Source organism: Mytilus trossulus, chromosome 1 (assembly GCF_036588685.1).
Source record: "Mytilus trossulus isolate FHL-02 chromosome 1, PNRI_Mtr1.1.1.hap1, whole genome shotgun sequence".
NCBI classification, from domain to species: domain Eukaryota; kingdom Metazoa; phylum Mollusca; class Bivalvia; order Mytilida; family Mytilidae; genus Mytilus; species Mytilus trossulus.
The window spans coordinates 112,993,776-113,021,040 of NC_086373.1; the positions used below are offsets into that span (position 1 = coordinate 112,993,776).

A 27,265-nucleotide genomic window follows, 5' to 3' on the forward strand; every position below is an offset into this window, starting at 1 on the left:
TATATTGTTCGTAAGCTGCGTTTTGCACATTCCGAAATTCGTATTTGGCTTTTTTGTAATGTTTATACGATTCATGACTCATTCCTCTGGGTCGTCCATTTGCCAGCCATCGTTTACGCATTGACCGTTCCATTTGATGAGCTTTCTTAACATCGGGTGTCCAGTATGGTTTTGTATATGGGTTAAACACGCACTTAGGAATAACGGAATCTGCCGCTTCATGTAAAATACTTTCGATTTCCGTGTTAACAGTATCTACATCGCAATTGTCTGAATTAATTCGGTCGGTTAACAATTCTATTGGTACGTCCATATATTCTTGATATTTTCTTATATGATCGTCATTAATTTTATGCCAAGCCGGAAATTTGCTATACGAATTCATTATTCGGTGTGGATTATTATCTATCGAAAGTTCTACTACTATCGGTAAATGATCAGAAGTACTGCTAATCGAACCTTCGTCAAGAATTTCACAAGACCTCAGTTGCCTAAGGACACTCTTATTTACAAGAAAGTAATCGATCATAGTTTTTTTAGTAATGAACGTGTAATCAGGCCCTGTATGCTTAATTTGACCACCTGAAAATAACAAATCGTGTCTTTTAACAAATTTTTGCAATTCATCAGATTTACAATGGTTTGAATGCAATCTGTCTTTAGTACGACAACTAGCATTAAGGTCACCTGCTACAATAACACTGCCATAATTACAATAATAAGAAACTAAATTATCTAACATGTTCAATTCATTTCTATAATTATCTAAGCTATCGTCAGAAGGTAAGTATGCTCCAAAAATAAAAATTGACCCATTTGATTTGGTTTTTATCTGTAAACCTACAACTCTTTCAGAGTTGATATCATGTATCTCACTAACAGAGAACTGTAGTGTATTTTTATACAATATAGCAACACCGCCTTTCCCATGATAAGCGTGATATTTATTTGGTAAGTCTTCAGCTTTACCTATACAAGTGTAGCCCTGTTCAATAGTGGAAAGGTAATGTAGAGAACTCTTTTTAAGTTTGTGTTCAGAAACAACACAAATATCACAATCTGTATTTTTCAAAAGACTACTTAAACAGACAGTAGAGGACATTATGCCTCTAACATTCCAAGCTAATAATTTGAGACTAGACATAATCAAAAACAAAATAAATATACGCAAAATACAATAGTTAAGTTTTGTTTTACACATTTTGAAAAAGAGTTTATTCATGGTGCGGTTCGTGTTCAGTTTCATTTGAAAAGCGATGGTTCCACTCATAATTACTTAACCACTTTCTACACTGTACGCCATCCGGCCAAAAGTTATACGATTCAACATAATCTGCGCAATTTTCAACAACATTGAGTATGGCAGATACTCGCTGTGCACTATGTTTTGGGTTAAACAATCTTAAGTAAGTCACATGTACGTTTTCTTTCTCGAGATAAGCTAGAATCCCTGATCTCGTGGATTTAGGATTAATGCCCGATAGATAATATCTCGCCGTTCTCTTTCTTTTAACACCAGTAAAAAAGTTTTCATCTGATTCTGCGGGGGAGGTATCTATATTCTCGGTTACTCCATCCAATCGTACAGGTATTTTATAAGACGTGTTCGATTGTTTATCAATTTCACGCAAACCGTTATCTTTATGTGAGTCCGAGTGTGTATTCGTGTAAGACTTCGGAGTTGACAGTGGTGAAATATTACCGTTAGTCGATTTGTTTACTTCGCTTGGTAAGTCCGTTACGGGTGAGCACACTGGAATGAACAGAACAGAACAGAACATATTTTATTTCCAATTAAGGGCCCACAAGGGGCATACAGAGCATACATGAATAAGGAAAAAGAATATTAATTTGATAGATACATATAATGTGGATACAAACATTATTTTACATACAGTAACAATACAATTACTAACTCATATTCACTTTAATAAATTTACCAACAGCATTAAGGACCTGATTGTCTTCACAGTTTAATAAATAAATAAATTTATGCTGATTATCCAGTAAAGAAAAATTTGGAATTCTTTGGCAAACAAAGTCAAAGAGAGCATCTCTATCTGATTTAGAATTTTCACAGTTAGTTAAAAAATGGATTTCATCTTCAACACAGCCAGAGGAGCATTTTTTGCAAATTCTTTCATTTCGTGGAATATTTGAAAAACGTCCAACTTCAATTTGAAGCTTATGAGCAGAAATACGTAATTTGCATATAGATCTTCTTAAATCAAAGTCCTTTATTAAAGAAAGATAATTTTCATAACCAAAATTCTGCTTAAATTTCACATAATTAAACAGTTTTCCATCAGAAGCTTTATTTTGGCTAGCATACCAATTGCTAATATATTTAGTGTGAATTAATTTGCTAGATATGTTCAAAAATTTATATTGTCCGAAATGTTTTACTTCTGGTTTAATTTCAAAAACTTCTAATACTTTCTTAGCAAATGAGTACCAAGAAGTTATGTTAGATTTGTGAAGCTCTTGGCTGCATTTATAAGCATCTTTCAATAGACTGAATTCAGTTGTAAGATTTTCAAATCTATACCAGTATTTTACAATTGACTTTACAATATCATAATGTAAGGGGAAACGCCCCAGTTCTGATAATACAGCAAAATTGACACTCCTTTTGTGTACACCAAGTATAAACTTAGAAAATTTAAGATGGAGATTCTCACACTTAAGATTTTTAAAAATATTTTCAAGATTAAATAAGGAAGACTGTAATTTATTACAAGAAGCATTATAACCTCCCCATACCTCTGAATTATATAACAGAATGGGTTTAAGGGTATGATCAAAAATATGAACACAAGATTTTATTCCAGGAGACAAATTGATAAAATCCTTTCTAAGTTTATAGTAGGCCTTAAGAGCCTTATTATAAAGTTCAGTTTTAGCTAGATGAAAACTTCCAGATGCAGTAAAGTGAACACCCAAATATTTGTAATGAGCGACACAGTCAATCAAGTTATTCTGCAGTCGAAAATTCGCTTGAATTTTCCTTCCAGCCTTATTAAAAATTATGACTTTAGTCTTTTTAATATTAACTTTAAGGCACCAGTCAGCACAATATTTTTCTAGCTGATCAAGTCTACTTTGAAGCCCTGTGGCTGATGTTGACATAATCACAATATCATCTGCATACATCAAACAATTTAATTTCTCGGAGTGCAGGGAAACTGCATCCAGGCAGGAGTCAAGATAAGATGGGAAGTCATTTATAAAAATTTTAAATAATGAAGGACTCAAGTTGTCTCCTTGTCTAACACCTAATTTAATGCTAAAAGGGTCAGTGAGAGAAGCTCCAACTCTTACACATGCTTGACTATTGTTATACATATCTGATATAATATTATAAAATAAAGTACCAACTTTCATATTAATAAGCTTCAGTTTAAGACCTATATGAATTACACTGTCAAATGCTTTGCGAAAGTCTACAAAACAAGTATATAATCTGCCCTCTTTATTGTGACAGTATTTGTCTATAAGTGTTTTTAAAATAAATATATGATCTGAAGTTCTGGCATTTTTTGTAAAACCAATCTGAGAATTATGAATTAAGTTGTTTTGGTACAAAAATTTGTCAAGTCTTGTATTCAAAATATTGTTAAAAAGTTTACCAATGGTACTAGTAATTGTTATACCTCTATAGTTAGATGGATCACAAGGATCATCTGATTTAAAAATTGGCGAAATAAAACCATCAGCCCAAATCTTTGGGTACACACTATTCTTGAGGCACAAATTAAATAATTTATATAAGCAACCTATCAAATATGACTGACTATATTTTAACATTTCATTTGAAATCAAATCAGGTCCACAGGCCTTGCCTGATTTTAAGCTTGCAATAGCATCAGAAATTTCTTTTTTACTAATATCATTATCTAAATCATTAAAAACTAAATTTTTTTCTTTGTCATTCAGGATCATTTCCAACTGGTTAAGTCGTGAATAAAATGTGTTATCAATTGCAGAGTGAAGATTACGGAAGTGATTGGCCCATGTATCAGAATCAATTTGTGAAGAGCAGTTTTCTTTTTTGCTATCCTGAATGTCATTTATTAATTTCCAATACTGCTTAGGGTTTTCAACTCTAAGAGTATCAAGTTTTTGTAGCATGGAATTGATAAATTGCTTATATTTAACTTTTCTACATTTATTATAGATTCTAAAATGTTTATAGTATCTGCCTTTAATAACAGGATCCTTAGGATATCTTGAATAAATTTTACCTAAGGATATAACATTTTTGCGCATTTTAAAAAGATCACTATCAAACCATTTTTTCTGGGGTCTGGAACCCTTTTTATTCTTTTTTAGGGTTACCAGGGAAATTTTGGCTGCAGAAAGAAAGATATCACATAAATCCTGTGCCTTTTTGTTAATGTCTTCAGAAGAGCAATCACTATCATTATTAAGGAAAGATGAAATTTTCTGCTGGTTATCTGGTGACAAAAGTGCTTGCTGAAATTTAAGTGGGGAGTCCTCAGTCCATCTGAAATTAACGGGGGAAGCATGAAGATTATTTGACTGAGTTTCTGTTAATTGATATTTAGCCAAAATTTCCCATGATATTTTACAATGACAGTCTGAGAATGTTGAGACAAACTCTGACACTCTGAAATAAAGTATCTGATTAAATAATCTTTCATTTGCTATAAGGTAATCAACAGTGCTTTGACCATGTGTATTAAAACAAGTAAAATGACCAAGTAAATCACCCATGCATCTACCATTTACAATTCGCATTTGATTGCTTATGCATAAATCAATAATCTCTTTCCCTCTACTATCAAGTGTTTCATCACAATTCTTTCTAAATCTAATTTGATTATCAGGTTTATAAGATTCAAACAATGGAAGATATCTGGAGCTATCTTGTGCAATGTAATCTTCTTCAGTGGAGGTGCGGGCGTTTAAATCGCCACAAAACAAAATATCCCCTTTACTTTTGTAGGAAACAATGTCCTTTTCTATTTGATCAATTATATCAAAATCTAACTTCTTAGTATAAGATGAATTAGCAGGGGGTAAATATGCTGCACATAAGGAATGTTTATTTTTGTCTGCTGATTACTTCTATTCGGAATAGAGTTCATCTGTTTTGGAAACGGTTGATTAGAGGTTCGGACCGGGGTTTCTGTTGATACTTTTTCGGCATATGATTTTTGAGTTGATAATTTTAACTCGTTAACTTGTTTTTGTAGAGAAGCTTGTAATTTGTTGAACCTTTCTATCTCAGCACCTATTCTTTGAACGCTGGTCGTGTAAGAATCAAAATTGAATTCTCCAATTGCTTTGGTTTGTTGATTAAATAGTTTGTGGTTAGCATCGTATTGTATAAATTTTCGTTCGTTCGCAACACAGTGTCGACTTAATATGTCATTCACATTTTCAAGATCAGTTTGTAACTTATTGTTTTCGGTTTTCATGTGTTTGATTGTTTTTTGGTTTTCCGTTTCTAAACGTTCTAATTCTGAAATACGTTCTAAGGCCGATTGTAGGGTTGCTCTTAATTCAATAACGTTACAGTTCGGTACCGTACTTTGATCGCTGACTGATTTGTTATCGTCTTTTCTAAATACTTCATCGATCCCAGAACTGTCACCATTGATAAACATGTACAGAATATAACAATCTTTTGCATATTTAAGAGTTGACGAGCTCCTACTTGTACTTTTACGTGTATATAGTTTCCCTGTTGGGCACCCCTGTACAGATTTTGCTCTGCTGGTAAGGATACTCCGATACCATGTTATTGTATTTTCTATGTCGTTAGTCATTTCTAAAAGTTTTGGAATATACAAATCTCTTGGGAGATTGAAAAGGTTGTCATCTAATCTTGCTATAAATTCTTGGTTAGGGACAAAATCATTTGGTTTAGAGTTTTGGGACTCAATGTTATCATCAACGGTGTTGTTTACACTCGAACGACATGGGGTACTCATTTCAGTAAGAATTCGAACCATTTGGCTATTATGGGGGGAATACTCCCTGAAAGTCTCATCACTGCTTTGATTTACAACATCAATTCCGTTAAATCCACTTTCACTGATAGAATTTTGACTTAAATCGCACAAATTTGGATTGAAGTCGCCTACCGAAACAACACAGCCATTCACATCGGCAGCCATCTTTTTTTTAGTTTTTTATGTTTTTAAAGGATTTTTGTTATTCATTAAAGTGGCTGTAATTGTCACACAAAGTGTTTAGCTTCATTTTTAATTGTTAATATCATAAGCGATCATAGACTCGTAAATTACAAAGCTCTTTTTACCCCCCTTCCTGCTAATATCGAAAAAAAATATTAAATTGTATGCGATGCTGCAGAAAATTTGGGAAAACATCCTATAGATATGTATGTTACTATTGGAACACAAACCAAAGTAAATTTAACAAAAAAAAAATGCCGACCTTAATCCTTGAAATAGCACGCTTATGTGAGAATTAGTGAATAACTCATATTTATCAGAAATTTTTGACATTTTTACCTATGTGTCTGTTTGTTTTGTTCCCACATTTTTGTCAATATAATTGGATTTTATGTGAGTCAGTGACTGTCATGCAAGTGAGAGATGAATTTAGCAAGCTTTAAAACCAGGTTTAATCCGCCATTTTCTACATAAGGAAATGCCTGTTCCAAATAAGGAATATGACAGTTGTTTTTATTAGTTTGTTGTATTTGTGCTTTTTAAAATCTTGCCATTTGAAAACGGACTTTCAGATTTGAATTTTCATTGGAGTTCGGTAATTTTGGTGTTTTAGTTTTTGGTACGATCGGGGTCAAATATTTCTTTTCCTATATAATAAGAAATTGACAGAATCACGGTCACGCAGTGGTGACATTTTTCACTTTCATGAAAATAAATTAAAAGGGAAATCAGACGCACAAATGATTTAATGTCAACCGAGCGTAGTAAACTACGTACATTATACAGGTTGTTCAAAAATGAAGAATAATATTCATGAAAAAATTCCTCGAAAATCTAAAATTACATATGGCCCTGCTCTTTTGAAAATTGAGACTGCTTGGTGGTCTTTAAATTAAAAATAAAATTTGTTTTAAAAAAACTAAGAATTTTCTTATCCCAGGCATAGATTACCTTAGCCGTATTTGGCACAACGTTTTTTGAATTTTGAATCCTCAATGCTCTTCAACTTTGTACTTGTTTGGCTTTATAACTATTTCGATATGAGCGTCACTGAGTCTTATGTAGACGAAACGCGCGTCTGGCGTATTAAATTATAATCCTGGTATACCTTTGATAATTATTTACACCACTGGGTCGATGCCTCTCCTGGAGGACGCTTCGTCCCCGAGGGTATCTCCAGCCCAGTAGTCATCATTTCGGTGCATGTTGAATTGGAACATATGCTTTAGCATGTTCGCTCTGGGTTCCTTCGCACTTTTTTTGTTAAAAAAAAAAAACAACAACATTTGAACAGATTTATGAGGATGATAAATATATTTTTGTAAAACAGAAGAAAATAATTTGCATTTCTTTGTTGCAAGACAAGACAACCCAAGACAAGACAAATACTTTATTAGAGTCTCACCTCAAAATTGACATACATTTATACATTACTAAAATAACAATAATATTTAAAACAACATGAGCCGCTCTAAAAAGAGTTATGAGAGACTATAAAATTTCTACAAAACACATTATTATCTACAATTATATTAAATACCTTTTCTTTTTAATAATACATCAAAGCAGATTTTGGCTAAAAAGTAACACACATTTTCATCAGGGAATAAAAGATTGAATTTATCATCATCAGACAAATTTACAAAATCACAATTAAAAGAGCTAGCATGTCTAAATAAAATAGCTCGTAAATCTGCATATACTGGGCAGTTAATAAAGTGCCTAGAAAATCAACCTAACGATGTTAGAGTAGATTTGATTCGTAACTTCCTCCCCGGCGCCGGGGCTGGAACCTGTACTTTATTTCTAACTTCTACGACAACACCGCCTAGCATTGTGCAGAGACCTGATCCCCTCCTCTAACTCTAGCTTATAAAAATAAGCTTCGTTTCGGGAGGTGTTACCTGCTCGTAGGAACTGGGCAGTTAATATACACATGTTTCTCATCTTCATTGTTGCATGTTCATTTTTTGAAATTTAATTATATCTAAGGATTTCAATTTCAACAATGAACATTGTTTTTTTTAAATTTCTATGTTTATGATATGTTTTAATTAAAGACAAACGAAGGAAACCATTTAAAAAAACAATAACAATATACGAAGATATAGGAAGATGTGGTGTGAGTGCCAATGAGACAACTCTCCATCCAAATAACAATTCAAAAAGTAAACCATTATAGGTTAAAGTACGGCCTTCAACACTGAGCCTTGGCTCACACCGAACAACAAGCTATAAATGGCCCCAAAATTACTAGTGTTAAACCATTCAAACGGGAAAACCAACGGTCTAATCTATATAAACAAAACGAGAAACGAGAAACACGTATATATTACATAAACAAACGACAACTACTGTACATCAGATTCGTACACATATGTTGGCACAACGTCAGAGTGGGTGTGTCGATCACCATAAACATTGACAACATTTCAAATAAAAGTAATACTTAAACCAATCAGAAGACAGTTTATATACCAAACTTATTTATATTGATATACATGATATTTGCACAGTTATGCTTCAACGCTCACGTATCACTCAAAATGAAGTATAAGAAGCTTTGACGTTATTTTTGTACCAGATTTTTCAACTGGAAATTTATAATTTAGTGTACCAAGTCTTCTTGGCTATCTTATAGAACTTTGGAATATGATGATATGTGAATGTTTTACGTCCGGCTATCCTGTCTGGATATTTCGGACTGGAAAAACCCAGACCGGTGTCTGTTTGTCGTTTGGCCTTCATTGTACTCCGCCTGCGTTGGTGTGGCTGGTACGGAGTATCAGGTCGTCCTGCTAGCATGGCTGGTACGAAGTATCAGGTCGTCTTGCTAGCGTGGCTGGTACGGAGTATCAGGTCGTCCTGCTAGCATGACTGGTACGGAGTATCAGGTCGTTCTGCTAGCATGGCTGTTTGTATTGCCTCTTTCGATTCAATGTTGACGGGCGATGTGTGTGGTGGTGTGCGCAGTAGGTCTGGGTCGTTGATATCAAACCCTTCATCCAAGCCGATCCAACTGCGCTTGCCTCTGTCATTTGTGGAGGTGTAGAATACCAGGCGATGGCAGGCCTTTTTGGGGTTGTAAGGACTGGTGACAATATCCTTATTGACTATATAGCTACAGCCCCAACTGGTTCCCCTCTGTACTTTAATTGTTGGTGTAAGTACTTGACCGACTATGGTGTCTCTTGCCTCGGTTTACGTGATGTTGTCTACGCTGGTGTTTTTTTTTGATTTTGAGTAGCAGGTACAACGGCAGTTTTGTTGTCCAACCACTGGGCGTAACGGTTAGCGTTGTGTCTGCTGTTAGATGGTGGCTTGTTCTTGCTTTACAGAGCCGGCTCGGGTTCCCTAGATGTAGTATCTGGTTCTTTGACCTTGATGCAAGTGAGCTGAACCGATACTAGATCAGAACTGGCAATACATTTCCATTCCGTCTCTTTTCCATCCAACTTCATTGTTACCAATAAGGCTCTCAGTTCATTAGGTAGTTCCATAATGTCTGTCAATGATGTTTACGATTTTAGGTTCAACTTTGGAATATTACTTTTATACTTTACTATATACCAGATTGACATAAGTCAGGGAAAGTTACTCCTCTTTATAAAAAAAGGGAAGCTATAAAGATCGTAGAAATTACTCTGGAATTACAATTACTCCAACATTATCTAAACTCATTGAAGCAGTTTTAAAGATCGGATTAAATCTGACATTATAAAATATCAAAATCCATGACAACTTGGTTTACTAGAAGAACAGCACAATTAAACTTCTTTAATTGCACAGAAGAATTTCATAAATAATATTGATAAATATGTACTCTGATGGTTGAAGCAAGTCGGCATTTGATGTAGCAAAACATGCAAAGCTAATAAGAAGATATTAATATCAATTGAAAATTTTAGAACAATCTGTTTTGATTATTAATATTTTATATAATAATGCTGTTTCTTGTGTACAATGAAATATTCAAATATCAGACACTTTTAGAATAGAGCAAGGTGTAAGACGAGGTGGACACTGCGTCAATTTTATATACATACACTTTTAGACATTAACTGATATATGAAGGGGTAAATTAGATAAATTTCATGTGTTGCTCCAACTTGGGCAGAAGATATAGCCATAATAAGAAACATGCGTATGACACACATGACCTTAATTGACTTCAGAAAGCGAGAGGGTACTACAACCAGCCAAAAAATGGGTCATACAGTCTAAATTTCGTCACCATGAGGAATTTAACATTTGTTTTAAACATTTAAAAGTTGGGAACCAGTTATTAAGATATTGTAAGTTTTAAAAAATCTAATTGGAAAAATATTTAAGTTGTGGTAATGAAAATGGAAGAAGACTGTTTACTTAATTTGAAGTAAGCTCACACAACCTCAACATTGAGAAGTGAAGATATCGTAAATGTCATTTATGTAAATTGTCTGTTGAAGATGAAATCCAATTCTTAATTCAATGACATGCTTCACAACTGTACGCAAACCATATGTTGATCATTCAAATAATAATAATAGTAATTTTAATTAGAAAATTGAAACTTTTTGATGAAAACCAATTAATTTGGCTTATAATTTATATAATTCCTTAACTTTAAAAAAAAATCTTAAGAAAGAGATTCACTAATAAATAATCGACTAAAGAGATATAGGAAGATGTGGTGTGAGTGCCAATGAGACAACTCTCCATCCAAATAACAATTTAAAAAGTAAACCATTATAGGTTAAAGTACGGCCTTCAACACGGAGCCTTGGCTCACACCGAACGACAAGCTATAAAGGGCCCCAAAATTACTAGTGTAAAACCATTCAAATCCATTGGTATAAAAAACAATTTAGATGTAAATATATATTGAACACCTTGTCAATGAATATTTTTTTCTATGTCTGTTTGATTTCATATTGAAGATTGGTGTCCCAGTGGTCTAGCGCGTCTGGTACAGGGCAGGTGATTTGGTGTACCGATATCGCAGTAGCATGAGTTCGAATTCGAGGGAAGAAGAACAAGAAATTTGCGAAAGCAAATTTACAGATCTAACATTGTTGAACTGATACTGACTGACTGACTGACTGACTGACTGACTGACTGACTGACTGACTGACTGACTGACTGACTGACTGACTGACTGACTGACTGACTGACTGACTGACTGACTGACTGACTGACTGACTGACTGACTGACTGACTGACTGACTGACTGACTGACTGACTGACTGACTGACTGACTGACTGACTGACTGACTGACTGACTGACTGACTGACTGACTGACTGACTGACTGACTGACTGACTGACTGACTGACTGACTGACTGACTGACTGACTGACTGACTGACTGACTGACTGACTGACTGACTGACTGACTGACTGACTGACTGACTGACTGACTGACTGACTGACTGACTGACTGACTGACTGACTGACTGACTGACTGACTGACTGACTGACTGACTGACTGACTGACTGACTGACTGACTGACTGACTGACTGACTGACTGACTGACTGACTGACTGACTGACTGACTGACTGACTGACTGACTGACTGACTGACTGACTGACTGACTGACTGACTGACTGACTGACTGACTGACTGACTGACTGACTGACTGACTGACTGACTGACTGACTGACTGACTGACTGACTGACTGACTGACTGACTGACTGACTGACTGACTGACTGACTGACTGACTGACTGACTGACTGACTGACTGACTGACTGACTGACTGACTGACTGACTGACTGACTGACTGACTGACTGACTGACTGACTGACTGACTGACTGACTGACTGACTGACTGACTGACTGACTGACTGACTGACTGACTGACTGACTGACTGACTGACTGACTGACTGACTGACTGACTGACTGACTGACTGACTGACTGACTGACTGACTGACTGACTGACTGACTGACTGACTGACTGACTGACTGACTGACTGACTGACTGACTGACTGACTGACTGACTGACTGACTGACTGACTGACTGACTGACTGACTGACTGACTGACTGACTGACTGACTGACTGACTGACTGACTGACTGACTGACTGACTGACTGACTGACTGACTGACTGACTGACTGACTGACTGACTGACTGACTGACTGACTGACTGACTGACTGACTGACTGACTGACTGACTGACTGACTGACTGACTGACTGACTGACTGACTGACTGACTGACTGACTGACTGACTGACTGACTGACTGACTGACTGACTGACTGACTGACTGACTGACTGACTGACTGACTGACTGACTGACTGACTGACTGACTGACTGACTGACTGACTGACTGACTGACTGACTGACTGACTGACTGACTGACTGACTGACTGACTGACTGACTGACTGACTGACTGACTGACTGACTGACTGACTGACTGACTGACTGACTGACTGACTGACTGACTGACTGACTGACTGACTGACTGACTGACTGACTGACTGACTGACTGACTGACTGACTGACTGACTGACTGACTGACTGACTGACTGACTGACTGACTGACTGACTGACTGACTGACTGACTGACTGACTGACTGACTGACTGACTGACTGACTGACTGACTGACTGACTGACTGACTGACTGACTGACTGACTGACTGACTGACTGACTGTCTGTCTGTCTGTCTGTCTGTCTGTATCGAAATATGGTACAACATACCCATCTGCACTGAAAATGCAAAATATGTTGTCATTGTGTCACTTTCAGTTATTGTATAATCTATCTATACTTACCAAAAAAATATCTACCTTCATTTAGAAAGATGCATAAAATTGAGAATGGAAATGGGGAATGTATCAAAGAGACAACAACCCGACCATAGAAAAAAACACCAGCAGAATGTCACCAACAGGTCTTCAATGTAACGAGAACTTCAAGCACCCAGAGGCTCCTGACTTGGGACAGGCGCAAAAATGCGGCGGGGTTAAACATGTTTATGAGATCCCAACCCCCCTCCTTATACCTCTAGCCAATGTAGAAAAGTATACGCATAACAAAACTTACATTTAAAACTCAATTCAAGAGAAGTCCGAGTCTGATGTAAGAAGATGTAACCAAAGTAAATAAACAAAATGACAATTATACATAAATAACAAAGGCTACTAGCAGTTAACTGTATAAGTATCTTACAACTTTTATGATCTTTAGAAAGTACACTTTTATTATTAGTTACCTATCTATTCTGACATTTATTGTATTTGACTTATAATTTATAAAAAAGAAGATGTGGTATGTCCTAATGTAACACATACCCGGTATGTTGTGTCTGAGTGTAATCAAAGATTTGAAATTTGTTTACTTGTGTCTGGTGACCCGGTCAACCATCCAAGACGGCCGCCTTGGTTAAAAATAGACCGAAATGTTGAGTTAAACCCTTTAGGAGTTATTGCCCTTTATAGTAAATTTTTAAACACCATGGCTAAAATAGAACATAGGGGTAAAATGCAGTTTTTGGCTTATAACTCAAAAACCAAAGCATTTAGAGCAAATCTGTCATGAGGGGTAAAATTGTTTATCAGGTCAAGATTTATCTGCCCTGAAATTTTCAGATGAATCGGACAACCCGTTGTTGGGTTGCTGCCCCTGAATTAGTAATTTTAAGGAAATTTTGCTGCTTTTGGTAATTACATTGAATATTATTATATATAGAGATGAACTGTAAACAGCAATAATGTTCAGCAAAGTAAGATTTACAAATAAGTCAGCATGACCGAAATGGTCAGTTAAACCCTTTAGGAGTTTTTGCACTTTATAGTCAATTTTTAAACATTTTTCGTAAATATTAGTAATCTTTACAAAAATCTTCTCCTCTGAAACTACAGGACCAAATCAAAACAAACTTGGCCACAATCATCCTTGGGGTATGTGGTTTGAAAAATGTGTCCGGTGGCCCGGCTTTCCAACCAAGATGGCCACCATGGCTAAAAATAGAACATAGGGGTAAAATGCAGTTTTTGGCTTATAACTCAAAAACCAAAGCATTTAGAGCAAATCTGTCATGGGGTAAAATTGTTTATCAGGTCAAGATTTATCTGCCCTGAAATTTTCAGATGAATCGGACAACCCGTTGTTGGGTTGCTGCCCCTGAATTAGTAATTTTAAGGAAATTTTGCTGCTTTTGGTAATTACATTGAATATGATTATATATAGAGATGAACTGTAAACAGCAATAATGTTCAGCAAAGTAAGATTTACAAATAAGTCAGCATGACCGAAATGGTCAGTTAAACCCTTTAGGAGTTTTTGCACTTTATAGTCAATTTTTAAACATTTTTCGTAAATATTAGTAATCTTTACAAAAATCTTCTCCTCTGAAACTACAGGGCCAAATCAAAACAAACTTGGCCACAATCATCCTTGGGGTATGTGGTTTGAAAAATGTGTCCGGTGGCCCGGCTTTCCAACCAAGATGGCCACCATGGCTAAAAATAGAACATAGGGGTAAAATGCAGTTCTGGGCTTATAACTCAAAAATCAAAGCGTTTAGAGCAAATCTGTCATGGGGGGGGGGGGGGGGGGTAAAATTGTTTATCAGGTCAAGATTTATCTGCCCTGAAATTTTCAGATGAATCGGACAACCCGTTGTTGGGTTGCTGCCCCTGAATTAGTAATTTTAAGGAAATTTTGCTGTTTTTGGTAATTATATTGAATATTATTATATATAGAGATGAACTGTAAACAGCAATAATGTTCAGCAAAGTAAGATTTACAAATAAGTCAGCATGACCGAAATGGTCAGTTAAACCCTTTAGGAGTTTTTGCACTTTATAGTCAATTTTTAAACATTTTTCGTAAATATTAGTAATCTTTACAAAAATCTTCTCCTCTGAAACTACAGGGCAAAATCAAAACAAACTTGGCCACAATCATCCTTGGGGTATGTGGTTTGAAAAATGTGTCCGGTGGCCCGGCTTTCCAACCAAGATGGCCACCATGGCTAAAAATAGAACATAGGGGTAAAATGCAGTTTTTGGCTTATAACTCAAAAATCAAAGCATTTAGAGCAAATCTGTCATGGGGGTAAAATTGTTTATCAGGTCAAGATTTATCTGCCCTGAAATTTTTAGATGAATCGGACAACCCGTTGTTGGGTTGCTGCCCCTGAATTAGTAATTTTAAGGAAATTTTGCTGTTTTTGGTAATTATCTTGAATATTATTATATATAGAGATGAACTGTAAACAGCAATAATGTTCAGCAAAGTAAGATTTACAAATAAGTCAGCATGACCGAAATGGTCAGTTAAACCCTTTAGGAGTTTTTGCACTTTATAGTCAATTTTTAAACATTTTTCGTAAATATTAGTAATCTTTACAAAAATCTTCTCCTCTGAAACTACTGGGCCAAATCAAAACAAACTTGGCCACAATCATCCTTGGGGTATGTGGTTTGAAAAATGTGTCCGGTGACCCGGCTTTCCAACCAAGATGGCCACCATGGCTAAAAATAGAACATAGGGGTAAAATGCAGTTTTTGGCTTACAACTCAAAAACCAAAGCATTTAAAGCAAATCTGTCATGGGAGTAAAATTGTTTATCAGGTCAAGATTTATCTGCTCTGAAATTTTCAGATGAATCGGACAATCCGTTGTTGGGTTGCTAACCCTGAATTGTTAGTTTTAAGGAAATTTTGCTGTTTTTGGTTATCATCTTGAATATTATTATAGATAGAGATAAACTGAAAACAGCAATAATGTTCAGTTAAGTAAGATTTGCAAATAAGTCAACATGACTGAAATGGTCAATTGACCCCTAAGGAGTTATTGTCCTCAGTTATAGTTAATTTTTTTTAATTTTCATAAAATTTGTAACTTTTTAGATCTACTAACATTTTCCACTGAAACTACTGGGCTAAGTTCATTATAAATAGAGATAATTTCAATCAACAAGAATGTTCAGTAAAGTAAGATGTACAAACACATCACCATCACCAAAACACAATTTTGTCATGAATCCACCTCTTCCTTTGTTTAATATTCACAAAGACCAAGGTGAGCGACACAGGCTCTTTAGAGCCTTTAGTTTGCCCCTATCTATAAAAACAACATTTAAATTTCTTGCCGCTATAAATAGTTTTCTTGACACATCTTGTAGCTAAGTTATTCTTCTCGTCTCGTCTTGACGCTTCTTTTTTTAATTAGTGAGACACATGGTACTGGGTCCGAGAGGTATTGGTCCCAGTTATCTTTGGTCCGAGTTGACATCTATCGTTAATTTTATTACCGGAAGTTTATCTCCTGTGAAATATGGCAGCGCTCAGCAAGCTCACGCCGCAGAGGTCTGCGATCTTAACCGTAGCTGCAGTAGCTTCTTACTTTTTGTATAAAAAAATTGGTTTGAAACGAAAGAACAGGTATAAAATATATGTCCTTCAAACGTTTTAAAAAATCTAAGTCTGTTATGTTTAATAATCACGAAAAAAAGCAGTGTCAAAGTCCAATGTTTTGAAAGGTCAGAATGTAGAACGTTTGTATTTTAGATAAAATATCCATAGAATCCACAACCATCACCACGAATGCTTAGTCAGTCTTCACGCTGAGTGGCAGCCCAGGCTTGTAAAATTGCTGTCGGGCCTGTAAAAATCATATCTAAAGGCCAACAGAATTTACAGTCCATTTCAGGTTATTCTGATAGGGCTATTAAAACTAAATATTTTCAAAAATTGAGCTCTGGGCCTGTAGATTTAATAGTTCATCATGAAATCTGCGTAGAGACTCGAATTAAAGAAAAAAATGAGATGCTTCATGATTATTTACACCTTTTCTGTATTTCAAAAATCTGTGCCTGTTGTCTTGGGTATACAAGTTAAATCGGCACCTAAAGAAAAAGTCAAATCAGCATCCGGTTAAATCAGCACCTGGTCAAATCGGCACCTAATTATAGTCAAATTGGCACCCATTCAAAGTAAAATCGGCATCTGAAAATAATTGATATAATATTAATAATTATGATTTAATCAATAAAAGTAATTCATCACATATTTTAAAATCATTAAGCAGTTGTAGAATACATTTATAAGTTAATTTGTTTGAAGTTTTCTCAACATTCTTTGACTGATGTTTTGATTAGACTATTCCATTCATTAATTAAGTAATCACTTTTATCAATCAAATAATTAACATGTTTGATGTTTTAATCCTAAACAGGTAGTTATTGATGTTTTTTTCTTAAAAAACTTAAATAAAAAAAATAATGAAGCCCTTACAGAAGCTGTTATTAAATCATTGCTTCAAATGATTTAGTGCTTCTTATTATTGATTACATGTAATCTTAGTTTAATGATGTTAATAAAGTGTGTGTAGTGCTTTGCTTCAACATGACAATAGATTGATTAGTGCATACTGTTACTTTTACTTATGTTTTACTGTACTTGTGGGATCAGCTGTTATATATGTGTATATATATAAATAATAAAAATATCTGATACTCATATTTACTTCTTATTTACACAGTTTGGTTACATAAAAAATACACAAATATTCAACAAAATATATATTCAATAAAGTCCAATTAACCATGAACCAAGGAGCATGCAAAATATTCATCTCTAAATAAAACAGAAACAATGAATAATTCTTATACTTTATACATTTCCCTGTGAGGATTAAACAGCACCAACAGTCATGCAAGATCTCAACTGTTCCAAACATGCATAACAAATATCCAATACCTTGATGATAAAATAAGTTGAACAACAACAACAAAAACATATTAAAATTCACAAAGATGTTTTAAAGTCAATATTTGTAGATAAAACCTTCATATTAATGAAAAGAATAGGCTTATTCCACATATTTTAAAATGGGTGCCAAATTGACTACATAAGTTGCGATTTAACCAGGTGCCGATTTGACTAGGTGCCAATTTGACTTTCCCAGGTGCCGATTTGACCAGGTGCCGATTTAACCGGGTGCCGATTTGACTAGAATTTGTTGTCTTGACCTTATCATATTACAATAATGTGTCTGCTTGAACTATTGTAGTCAGATTAAAACTTATGATGTCTGGCAAGGCTATTTTAATTATTTTCTGGGACGCTTGTAGGAAGGCGTCTCAGAATCAAATTAAAATAGCCTTGCCAGACGTCACAATTATTTGGACTAGAACTATTGATGTCATACCGCTTGAGCTACTGATGTCATATAACAATCACTTTTCATTTTGGCGTCAAACATTTTGTATTAGGATGTCAAAATTTTACGGAAACCTGTGTGATATCCAGTAATGGTGGACAAATAGCAAAGATGTATGTAAACAACTACATTTGTACCTCTAGTTCAATGAAAATCAAAATTACACATTATAACATGCTTAACCCCAAACTATATAAATGACGACTTAATGGGTCACTTAATTGAACAGTTTGCACAGCTAGCTGAACTTCCTGTTCATGAAAGAATTACAAATTTGCTGGTATTTCAAAGGCTCAGCACTTTTGCCATAAAAACAGCAGGGTGCAAGAGAAACAACGGAAAAAAGGCAAGGGCGTCAATAAAAAAGAGCAGGCACTGCACCCTGTTCAAGCTTTGTAGCTAGAACACTGATTACAAATGATTTGCCCTCAAGGGACTTACAATACCTTCTACATTCAAACTTAAAGTCCACATCTTTGCTAGCCAAGGGTTACATGTATTATCAGTCCCCTTCTCTATACTTATGGCAGATTAAGCCAACATTTTTTAATATATGCTGTGCCATATACATGTACAAAAACAATGTATCAGAAGATAAAAGTCATAAAAAAGGAAGATGTGGTATTATTGCCAATGAGACACCTATCCACAAAAGACCAAAATGACACAAACATTAACAACTAAAGGTAACTATACCATGTGTACGGCCTTCAACAATGAGCAAAGCCCATACCGCATGGTCAGCTATAAAAGGCCCCGATAAGACAATGTAAAACAATTCAAACGAGAAAACTAACAGCCTTATTTATGTAAAAAAAATGAACATTTCAACATCATCATTCTTCACCAATGGCAGCAAGAACATTACAATGGTCACCAAATATCATTATTCTTTACATGTGGCAATTACAATGAATTACTTATTTATATTTTCTCATTTTCACATGGTCATCTTAAAGATGACTCTTGATAAGCATGATACAGACAGTAACAACTGACTGAACTGTGACCAATACATGTAGACAACAATGATAGAAATCAATACATCATGTACATCGTGTTTCTGAAATTCTATCTTAATCCACCATGAATGGTGAGAAGGGGACTGGATTTTAACCCTTGGCTTGCGAAGATAAACAGTCCCAGGGATTTGCAATTTAGACAAAATGCATTTTAAACATGCTAAATCATGTTATATTTTACCAATTTTCCAACTGCCATTAAGACTGATTGAGTGAAGACTCACTGCTTTATACATGTACATAAGTTTTCTTTATAAAGTAGTTAAGTTAATCTTAATTGTAGTTATATATATAAATACATTTTGTAGAGTACTCAATCATATTAATATCAGTGTTCCAGCTAGCATGAAATGGAGGGGCGCCGCGCCCCGCCCCCGAAATTTTGCGCCCCTCTGCCTTTTTTAAGCGCCCCTGCGCCCCTCTGTGCCCTTTTGAAAAATAGTTTAAAAAACGATCTTTTTTTCTCACATCGTCGCCATTTTGTTGAGTTCTTTATACACACACTTCATTAAGACAACAGATTAAAATTGTTGACACTTGTTACCTGATTATAATCACCTATTTGATTAGAGTCAATTACTTAATCAGGTGAAATTTACGACCCTGTCTAATCCCTTTACCCTGAAGCACCAAACATCGAAGTTAAATAAATTGATTATTTTAACACCTGACGATGCAAAATATAATTTATAAAATAAATGTGAACGGTGTTCATTTCTATTGTATTTGTTATTTATTATGTCATTTAAGAAGAATCATTCCAATAGGTCAACACGCAAAATGCATGAAACATGATGTAACTTTGACCTCCGTAGCAGAGTTCAAAAAATTTATGGGTCACTGAATATTCACAATTCAGATCGTTTTTGTTTTGATGTTTTTATTTTTGAAACTGATCTTTCAAACTAGTTTTAATCCAGAAGAAAGTAAAAACATTGCTTGACTGTACCTTAAGTTGAATATCTATGTCCAAATTAAATTAATTAAAACTGTAATCCATGATCACAAATTGAATGCTTTGTTTACAATTGTTCAAAGCCATGTGCTTTTTGGCGGGAAAATTCGGGAAACCCCTTATTAACAGGAAACAGTTACATTTCATTGTTATTTATAGACAGTAGGAATTTCATTTTGGAAATCATTCTAAGATTTATTCATGAAAAATTATAATAATTTCTTGGGGTGAAACTAATAATACTTTTTTTTATTTATTAAAATAATTTACATCTAGGGGTATGGAAAGGGGGGCTGTTTTTTTTTGTTTTTTTTTCAATAATATTACAAATATATATAAAGTTCACCAGTCTGAAAATACATGGTTAAATGGATTTTAATTCTGAAAAACTCATGTTTATTTAATTCCTTTATTATTTTCATCATAATAAGAAACAAGCTACATGTATAAGGTATTTCAAACATATATTTTTGGCTTTTATATAAGAACATTCAAGACTATTAGTATGTATGTGCCTGCAGTAAAAACAAACCTGTTAGAGCCTAAAAAATTCTACAGGGCCCTTGAAAAAACTTTTGAATCCAGGCTGGCCTTCAGAGAAAATGTTAAGTATTGTTCCTGACTGTATTGCAGATTTATGTGAAGTTTTTAAACTGACATGCACAATTCATTTCACAAGTGTAATAAAAATAATTCTACAAAACAACGCAGCGCAATGCGTTGCAAATTCATCTTAGACCCACCATGCATCAAGAAATATGTCTTTATGTGGTAATATTAAGTATTTGATTTTTTTTCAGTGAGAACGCGCTAAAGTGCCCTTTTTAAAAACGCGCCCCTCTATTTTCAAATCCTAGCTGGAACACTGGATTAATAGTCTTGTTAGTTAATATTTATTTACTTTGTATTCTATTTATATTTGACAGAGCTGAAGAACCAGAAATTAAAGTTGTTATACATGAGGTATGTTGTCTTTGAATAAGAAGTCTCCATGTGGGTTTTTTACCATTAATACATGTAGTTATATGTCAAATGTATGTGTTGTTTGGTGTAATTGCATGAGAATAAGATCTTTTATCCATAATTATTATACACACAGGGTATGTTATCTGTTGTTATTGAATTAACAGCTTTCCATATTATTACATGCATTGACATGTAAAACAAAAGTGTCTCATAAGTCAGTCATGGCTGGATACCGATATTTTAACTTCAATTTAAATTTGTATTTGTATTTTTATACTAATATTATGATGTACAATATTGTACTGTATTGGTATGTGACACTATAATGAAATATTCTGTCTGTCTGTCTGTCTGTCTGTCTGTCTGTCTGTCTGTCTGTCTGTCTGATTGCTTGTATTCAGTGATTATTGGCAGATAATACAAGAAACTTTACATTTTTTCAGACTGGAGGTAAAAAAGAAAGAGCTGCAGTAGATGTTGATTTCTTCAAGTGAGTTTTGTGTTGTAAGGTTTTGTAAATGTAGTTGTATTATATGTACAATGTTTGTATACATTGGTTATATATATCATATGAAAGTATTGCACCCCAGGCAATAAAGGTTATTGAATATCATTGTATATTTTTATGCTTTAGAGCTCGACATATGAGATATACAAACTAAGTGCCTGAAGAAAACATAAAATACATGCGCTTTAAAATCACAATTTAAGTGGCTGAAAAAAGTACATGTACCTTGTCAGCTATTTGCTTCCAATCGCATCAAATGTCAGAAAAAAACATCACAGTGTCTGCACTTTTCCTAAAATCACAACAAGTGTCCTAAACAAAACATAAAATACATTTACCTTGCCTGCTCTTTTCCAACAATTGCAAAAAGTATAAAAAAAACCTTGCCTGTCTTTTTCCTACAGCTGCAACAACTGTCAGAAAAAAAACATAATTTATTACCCACTTTTGACCCTAGATTTTATTATTTTTTGTCTGGTTGTTTTATTTGTGTTAAGACATCCTGGTACAATATAAATGGTCAGGTAAAAACAAACAAAAGAAGTCAAATCAATACACAATCAGTGCAATTTGGACTGCAAAAAAGACTGCAGTTTTCTGATGATTTTGTCATCAGAAAACAGTTACGGGAAAGCTTTATACTTGTTTCTGTTTCTTGACATACATGTACATGTAGTTGCAGAATATCCTACCACACAATAGGTAACCTATCGAAAAAATATAAATTCTGCAGTATGAAAATAGTCTATTATAATAATTACTGTTATAACATGTTAAAAAACAAAATCTATAGTAGTATTTGATACATGTTAAAGAACAAAATCTACAGTAGTATTTGATACAGTGTATCATATTCATGTATGAAATGCTATTTAAAAAACTCTGTCGATGGTCAAGTTTAAGTTATCAATAATTACAACTTTGTTTATTTTTCCAGGAGGCTATGGTCCTTACTAAAAATTCTTATACCAGGATGGGTAACAAAAGAGGTGAGTCCTTATTAAAAACTCTCAAAGATAACTGGTACAATTATATATCAGTAAGTATTATGAAAATAAAGGAATGAGGTATGATTCCCATTGAGACAACTATTACTGGAGACAATAAGTGGATGTAAGCAACTACAGGTCAGTGTATAACCTTCAACAATGAACATCAATGTTATAGGTCAGTGTGTAACCTTCAACAATAAACAGCACTGTTATAGGTCAGTGTATAACCTTCAACAATAAACATCAATGTTATAGGTCAGTGTATAACCTTCAACAATAAACAGGACTGTTATAGGTCAGTGTATAACCTTCAACAATGAGTGGATGTAAGCAACTATAGGTCAGTGTATAACCTTCAACAATGAACATCAATGTTATAGGTCAGTGTATAACCTTCAATAATAAACAGCACTGTTATAGGTCAGTGTATAACCTTCAACAATAAACATCAATGTTATAGGTCAGTGTATAACCTTCAACAATGAGTGGATGTAAGCAACTATAGGTCAGTGTATAACCTTCAACAATAAACATCAATGTTATAGGTCAGTGTATAACCTTCAACAATGAGTGGATGTAAGCAACTATAGGTCAGTGTATAACCTTCAATAATGAGTGGATGTAAGCAACTATAGGTCAGTGTACAACCTTCAACAATGAGTGGATGTAAGCAACTATAGGTCAGTGTATAACCTTCAACAATAAGTGGATGTAAGCAACTATAGGTCAGTGTATAACCTTCAACAATGAGTGGATGTAAGCAACTATAGGTCAGTGTATAACCTTCAACAATGAACATCAATGTTATAGGTCAGTGTATAACCTTCAACAATAAACAGCACTGTTATAGGTCAGTGTATAACCTTCAACAATGAGTGGATGTAAGCAACTATAGGTCAGTGTATAACCTTCAACAATGAACATCAATGTTATAGGTCAGTGTATAACCTTCAACAATAAACAGCACTGTTATAGGTCAGTGTATAACCTTCAACAATGAGTGGATGTAAGCAACTATAGGTCAGTGTATAACCTTCAACAATGAATATCAATGTTATAGGTCAGTGTATAACCTTCAACAATAAACAGCACTGTTATAGGTCAGTGTATAACCTTCAACAATAAACAGCACTGTTATAGGTCAGTGTATAACCTTCAACAATTAGTGGATGTAAGCAACTATAGGTCAGTGTATAACCTTCAATAATGAGTGGATGTAAGCAACTATAGGTCAGTGTATAACCTTCAACAATGAACATCAATGTTATAGGTCAGTGTATAACCTTCAACAATGAGTGGATGTAAGCAACTATAGGTCAGTGTATAACCTTGAACAATAAACAGCACTGTTATAGGTCAGTGTATAACCTTCAACAATGAGTGGATGTAAGCAACTATAGGTCAGTGTATAACCTTCAACAATAAACAGCACTGTTATAGGTCAGTGTATAACCTTCAACAATAAACAGCACTGTTATAGGTCAGTGTATAACCTTCAACAATGAGTGGATGTAAGCAACTATAGGTCAGTGTATAACCTTCAACAATAAACATCAATGTTATAGGTAAGTGTATAACCTTCAACAATAAACAGCACTGTTATAGGTCAGTGTATAACCTTCAACAATGAACATCAATGTTATAGGTCAGTGTATAACCTTCAATAATGAGTGGATGTAAGCAACTATAGGTCAGTGTATAACCTTCAATAATGAGTGGATGTAAGCAACTATAGGTCAGTGTATAACCTTCAACAATGAGTGGATGTAAGCAACTATAGGTCAGTGTATAACCTTCAACAATGAGTGGATGTAAGCAACTATAGGTCAGTGTATAACCTTCAACAATGAACATCAATGTTATAGGTCAGTGTATAACCTTCAACAATAAACAGCGCTGTTATAGGTCAGTGTATAACCTTCAACAATGAGTGGATGTAAGCAACTATAGGTCAGTGTATAACCTTCAACAATGAGTGGATGTAAGCAACTATAGGTCAGTGTATAACCTTCAACTATAAACATCAATGTTATAGGTCAGTGTATAACCTTCAACAATGAACATCAATGTTATAGGTCAGTGTATAACCTTCAACAATAAACAGCACTGTTATAGGTCAGTGTATAACCTTCAACAATGAGTGGATGTAAGCAACTATAGGTCAGTGTATAACCTTCAACAATAAACAGCACTGTTATAGGTCAGTGTATAACCTTCAACAATAAACAGCACTGTTATAGGTCAGTGTATAACCTTCAACAATGAGTGGATGTAAGCAACTATAGGTCAGTGTATAACCTTCAACAATAAACATCAATGTTATAGGTCAGTGTATAACCTTCAACAATAAACAGCACTGTTATAGGTCAGTGTATAACCTTCAACAATGAACATCAATGTTATAGGTCAGTGTATAACCTTCAATAATGAGTGGATGTAAGCAACTATAGGTCAGTGTATAACCTTCAATAATGAGTGGATGTAAGCAACTATAGGTCAGTGTATAACCTTCAACAATGAGTGGATGTAAGCAACTATAGGTCAGTGTATAACCTTCAACTATAAACATCAATGTTATAGGTCAGTGTATAACCTTCAACAAACAGCACTGTTATAGGTCAGTGTATAACCTTCAACAATGAACATCAATGTTATAGGTCAGTGTATAACCTTCAACAATAAACAGCACTGTTATAGGTCAGTGTATAACCTTCAACAATGAACATCAATGTTATAGGTCAGTGTATAACCTTCAACAATAAACATCAATGTTATAGGTCAGTGTATAACCTTCAATAATGAGTGGATGTAAGCAACTATAGGTCAGTGTATAACCTTCAACAATGAGTGGATGTAAGCAACTATAGGTCAGTGTATAACCTTCAACAATGAGTGGATGTAAGCAACTATAGGTCAGTGTATAACCTTCAATAATGAGTGGATGAAAGCAACTATAGGTCAGTGTATAACCTTCAACAATAAACATCAATGTTATAGGTCAGTGTATAACCTTCAATAATAAACAGCACTGTTATAGGTCAGTGTATAACCTTCAACAATAAACAGCACTGTTATAGGTCAGTGTATAACCTTCAACAATGAGTGGATGTAAGCAACTATAGGTCAGTGTATAACCTTCAACAATGAGTGGATGTAAGCAACTATAGGTCAGTGTATAACCTTCAACAATGAGTGGATGTAAGCAAATATAGGTCAGTGTATAACCTTCAATAATGAGTGGATGTAAGCAACTATAGGTCAGTGTATAACCTTCAATAATGAGTGGATGTAAGCAACTATTGGTCAGTGTATAACCTTCAATGATGAGTGGATGTAAGCAATTATAGGTCAGTGTATAACGTTCAACAATGAACAGTACTGTTATGGTAAAGTAGCTATAAAGGTTCTCTAAGCGTAAGCCTAGCGATTACCTGAAATTGATGTATATATGTAATACCTACATATGTACATTACAAACTTAAGGTGTTGAAAACTTTCTAACACTGAGGATTAATATTCATCTACCTTTGATCTTGAAAGGAGTACTAAAGGCTTAAATGAAGCATTCTCAATAAGAACCCCCCCCCCCCCCCCCCCTAAACCAAATTTTGTTTGGTTAGGGGGGGTAATAGTTTTGACTTGATGTTTTGGTGTATCACAAGCTAAAACGTCAAGACTGCATGACTACCATGAAATACTATTATTAGACTTGATATTTAGGTGTATCATAAGCCAAAGATCAAGACTGCATGACTACCATGAATTACTATTTCAAAACTTGATATACAGGTGTATCATAAGCCTGAGGTCAAGACTGCATGACTACTAGGAAGTACTATTTCAAGACTTGATATTTAGGTGTATCATAAGCCAAATTTATTAAGATCACATAACTACCATGAAATACTATTCCAAGACTTGATATTTAGGTGGATCATAAGCCAAAGATCAAGACTAAATGATTACTATGTACTTCTTAAATTATTAAAACACCCTTTATCCAATGCTAAAGCCCAAATATGGTTATATCATCAGGTCACATGTTTAGCGTATAGTGTAAAAATGTTTACCGTAACATGTCAAAAAGTTTACTGAATCATGAACATTAGCTAAATATAGATAATTGTAACCATGGAAAATCCCACTGGGATTTTTCACCGGTTAAATCAACCGCCGGTAAACTCAACCACTGGTTAACTCAACCGCATGTTAAATCAACCGCCGGTTAACTCAACCGCCGGTTAACGCAACCGCCGGTTAACGCAACCGCTGGTTAACGCAACCGCCGGTTAACGCAACCGCTGGTTAACGCAACCGCCGGTTAACCCAATCGCCGGTTACCATATCTATATAAATAGGGTGCAAACATTAATCCACCATTCTGCCTCTGATGAAGGTCCTTTATCATGTTTATGGACCGAAACTGGTCAGGCTATCAAACATCACCAGGCGCTGTTAATTATGTGTATTGGTATATACTATATTTTTAGCTATAAAGG

General features: G+C 34.7%; 1 protein-coding gene across 1 annotated transcript in view; it reads left to right on the forward strand.

Moving 5' to 3' along the window:
• The first annotated feature begins 16,409 nt into the window (after positions 1-16,409).
• LOC134698356 (ATP-binding cassette sub-family D member 3-like) overlaps positions 16,410-27,265 on the forward strand; it is a 49,736-nt gene continuing 38,880 nt past the window's right edge. The window contains exons 1-4 of the mRNA XM_063560486.1: positions 16,410-16,543; positions 21,227-21,263; positions 21,710-21,756; positions 22,712-22,763. Of these exons, the coding sequence (XP_063416556.1) occupies positions 16,437-16,543; positions 21,227-21,263; positions 21,710-21,756; positions 22,712-22,763 (243 nt within the window). The 5' untranslated portion in view covers positions 16,410-16,436. The remainder of the gene's footprint in view (positions 16,544-21,226; positions 21,264-21,709; positions 21,757-22,711; positions 22,764-27,265) is intronic.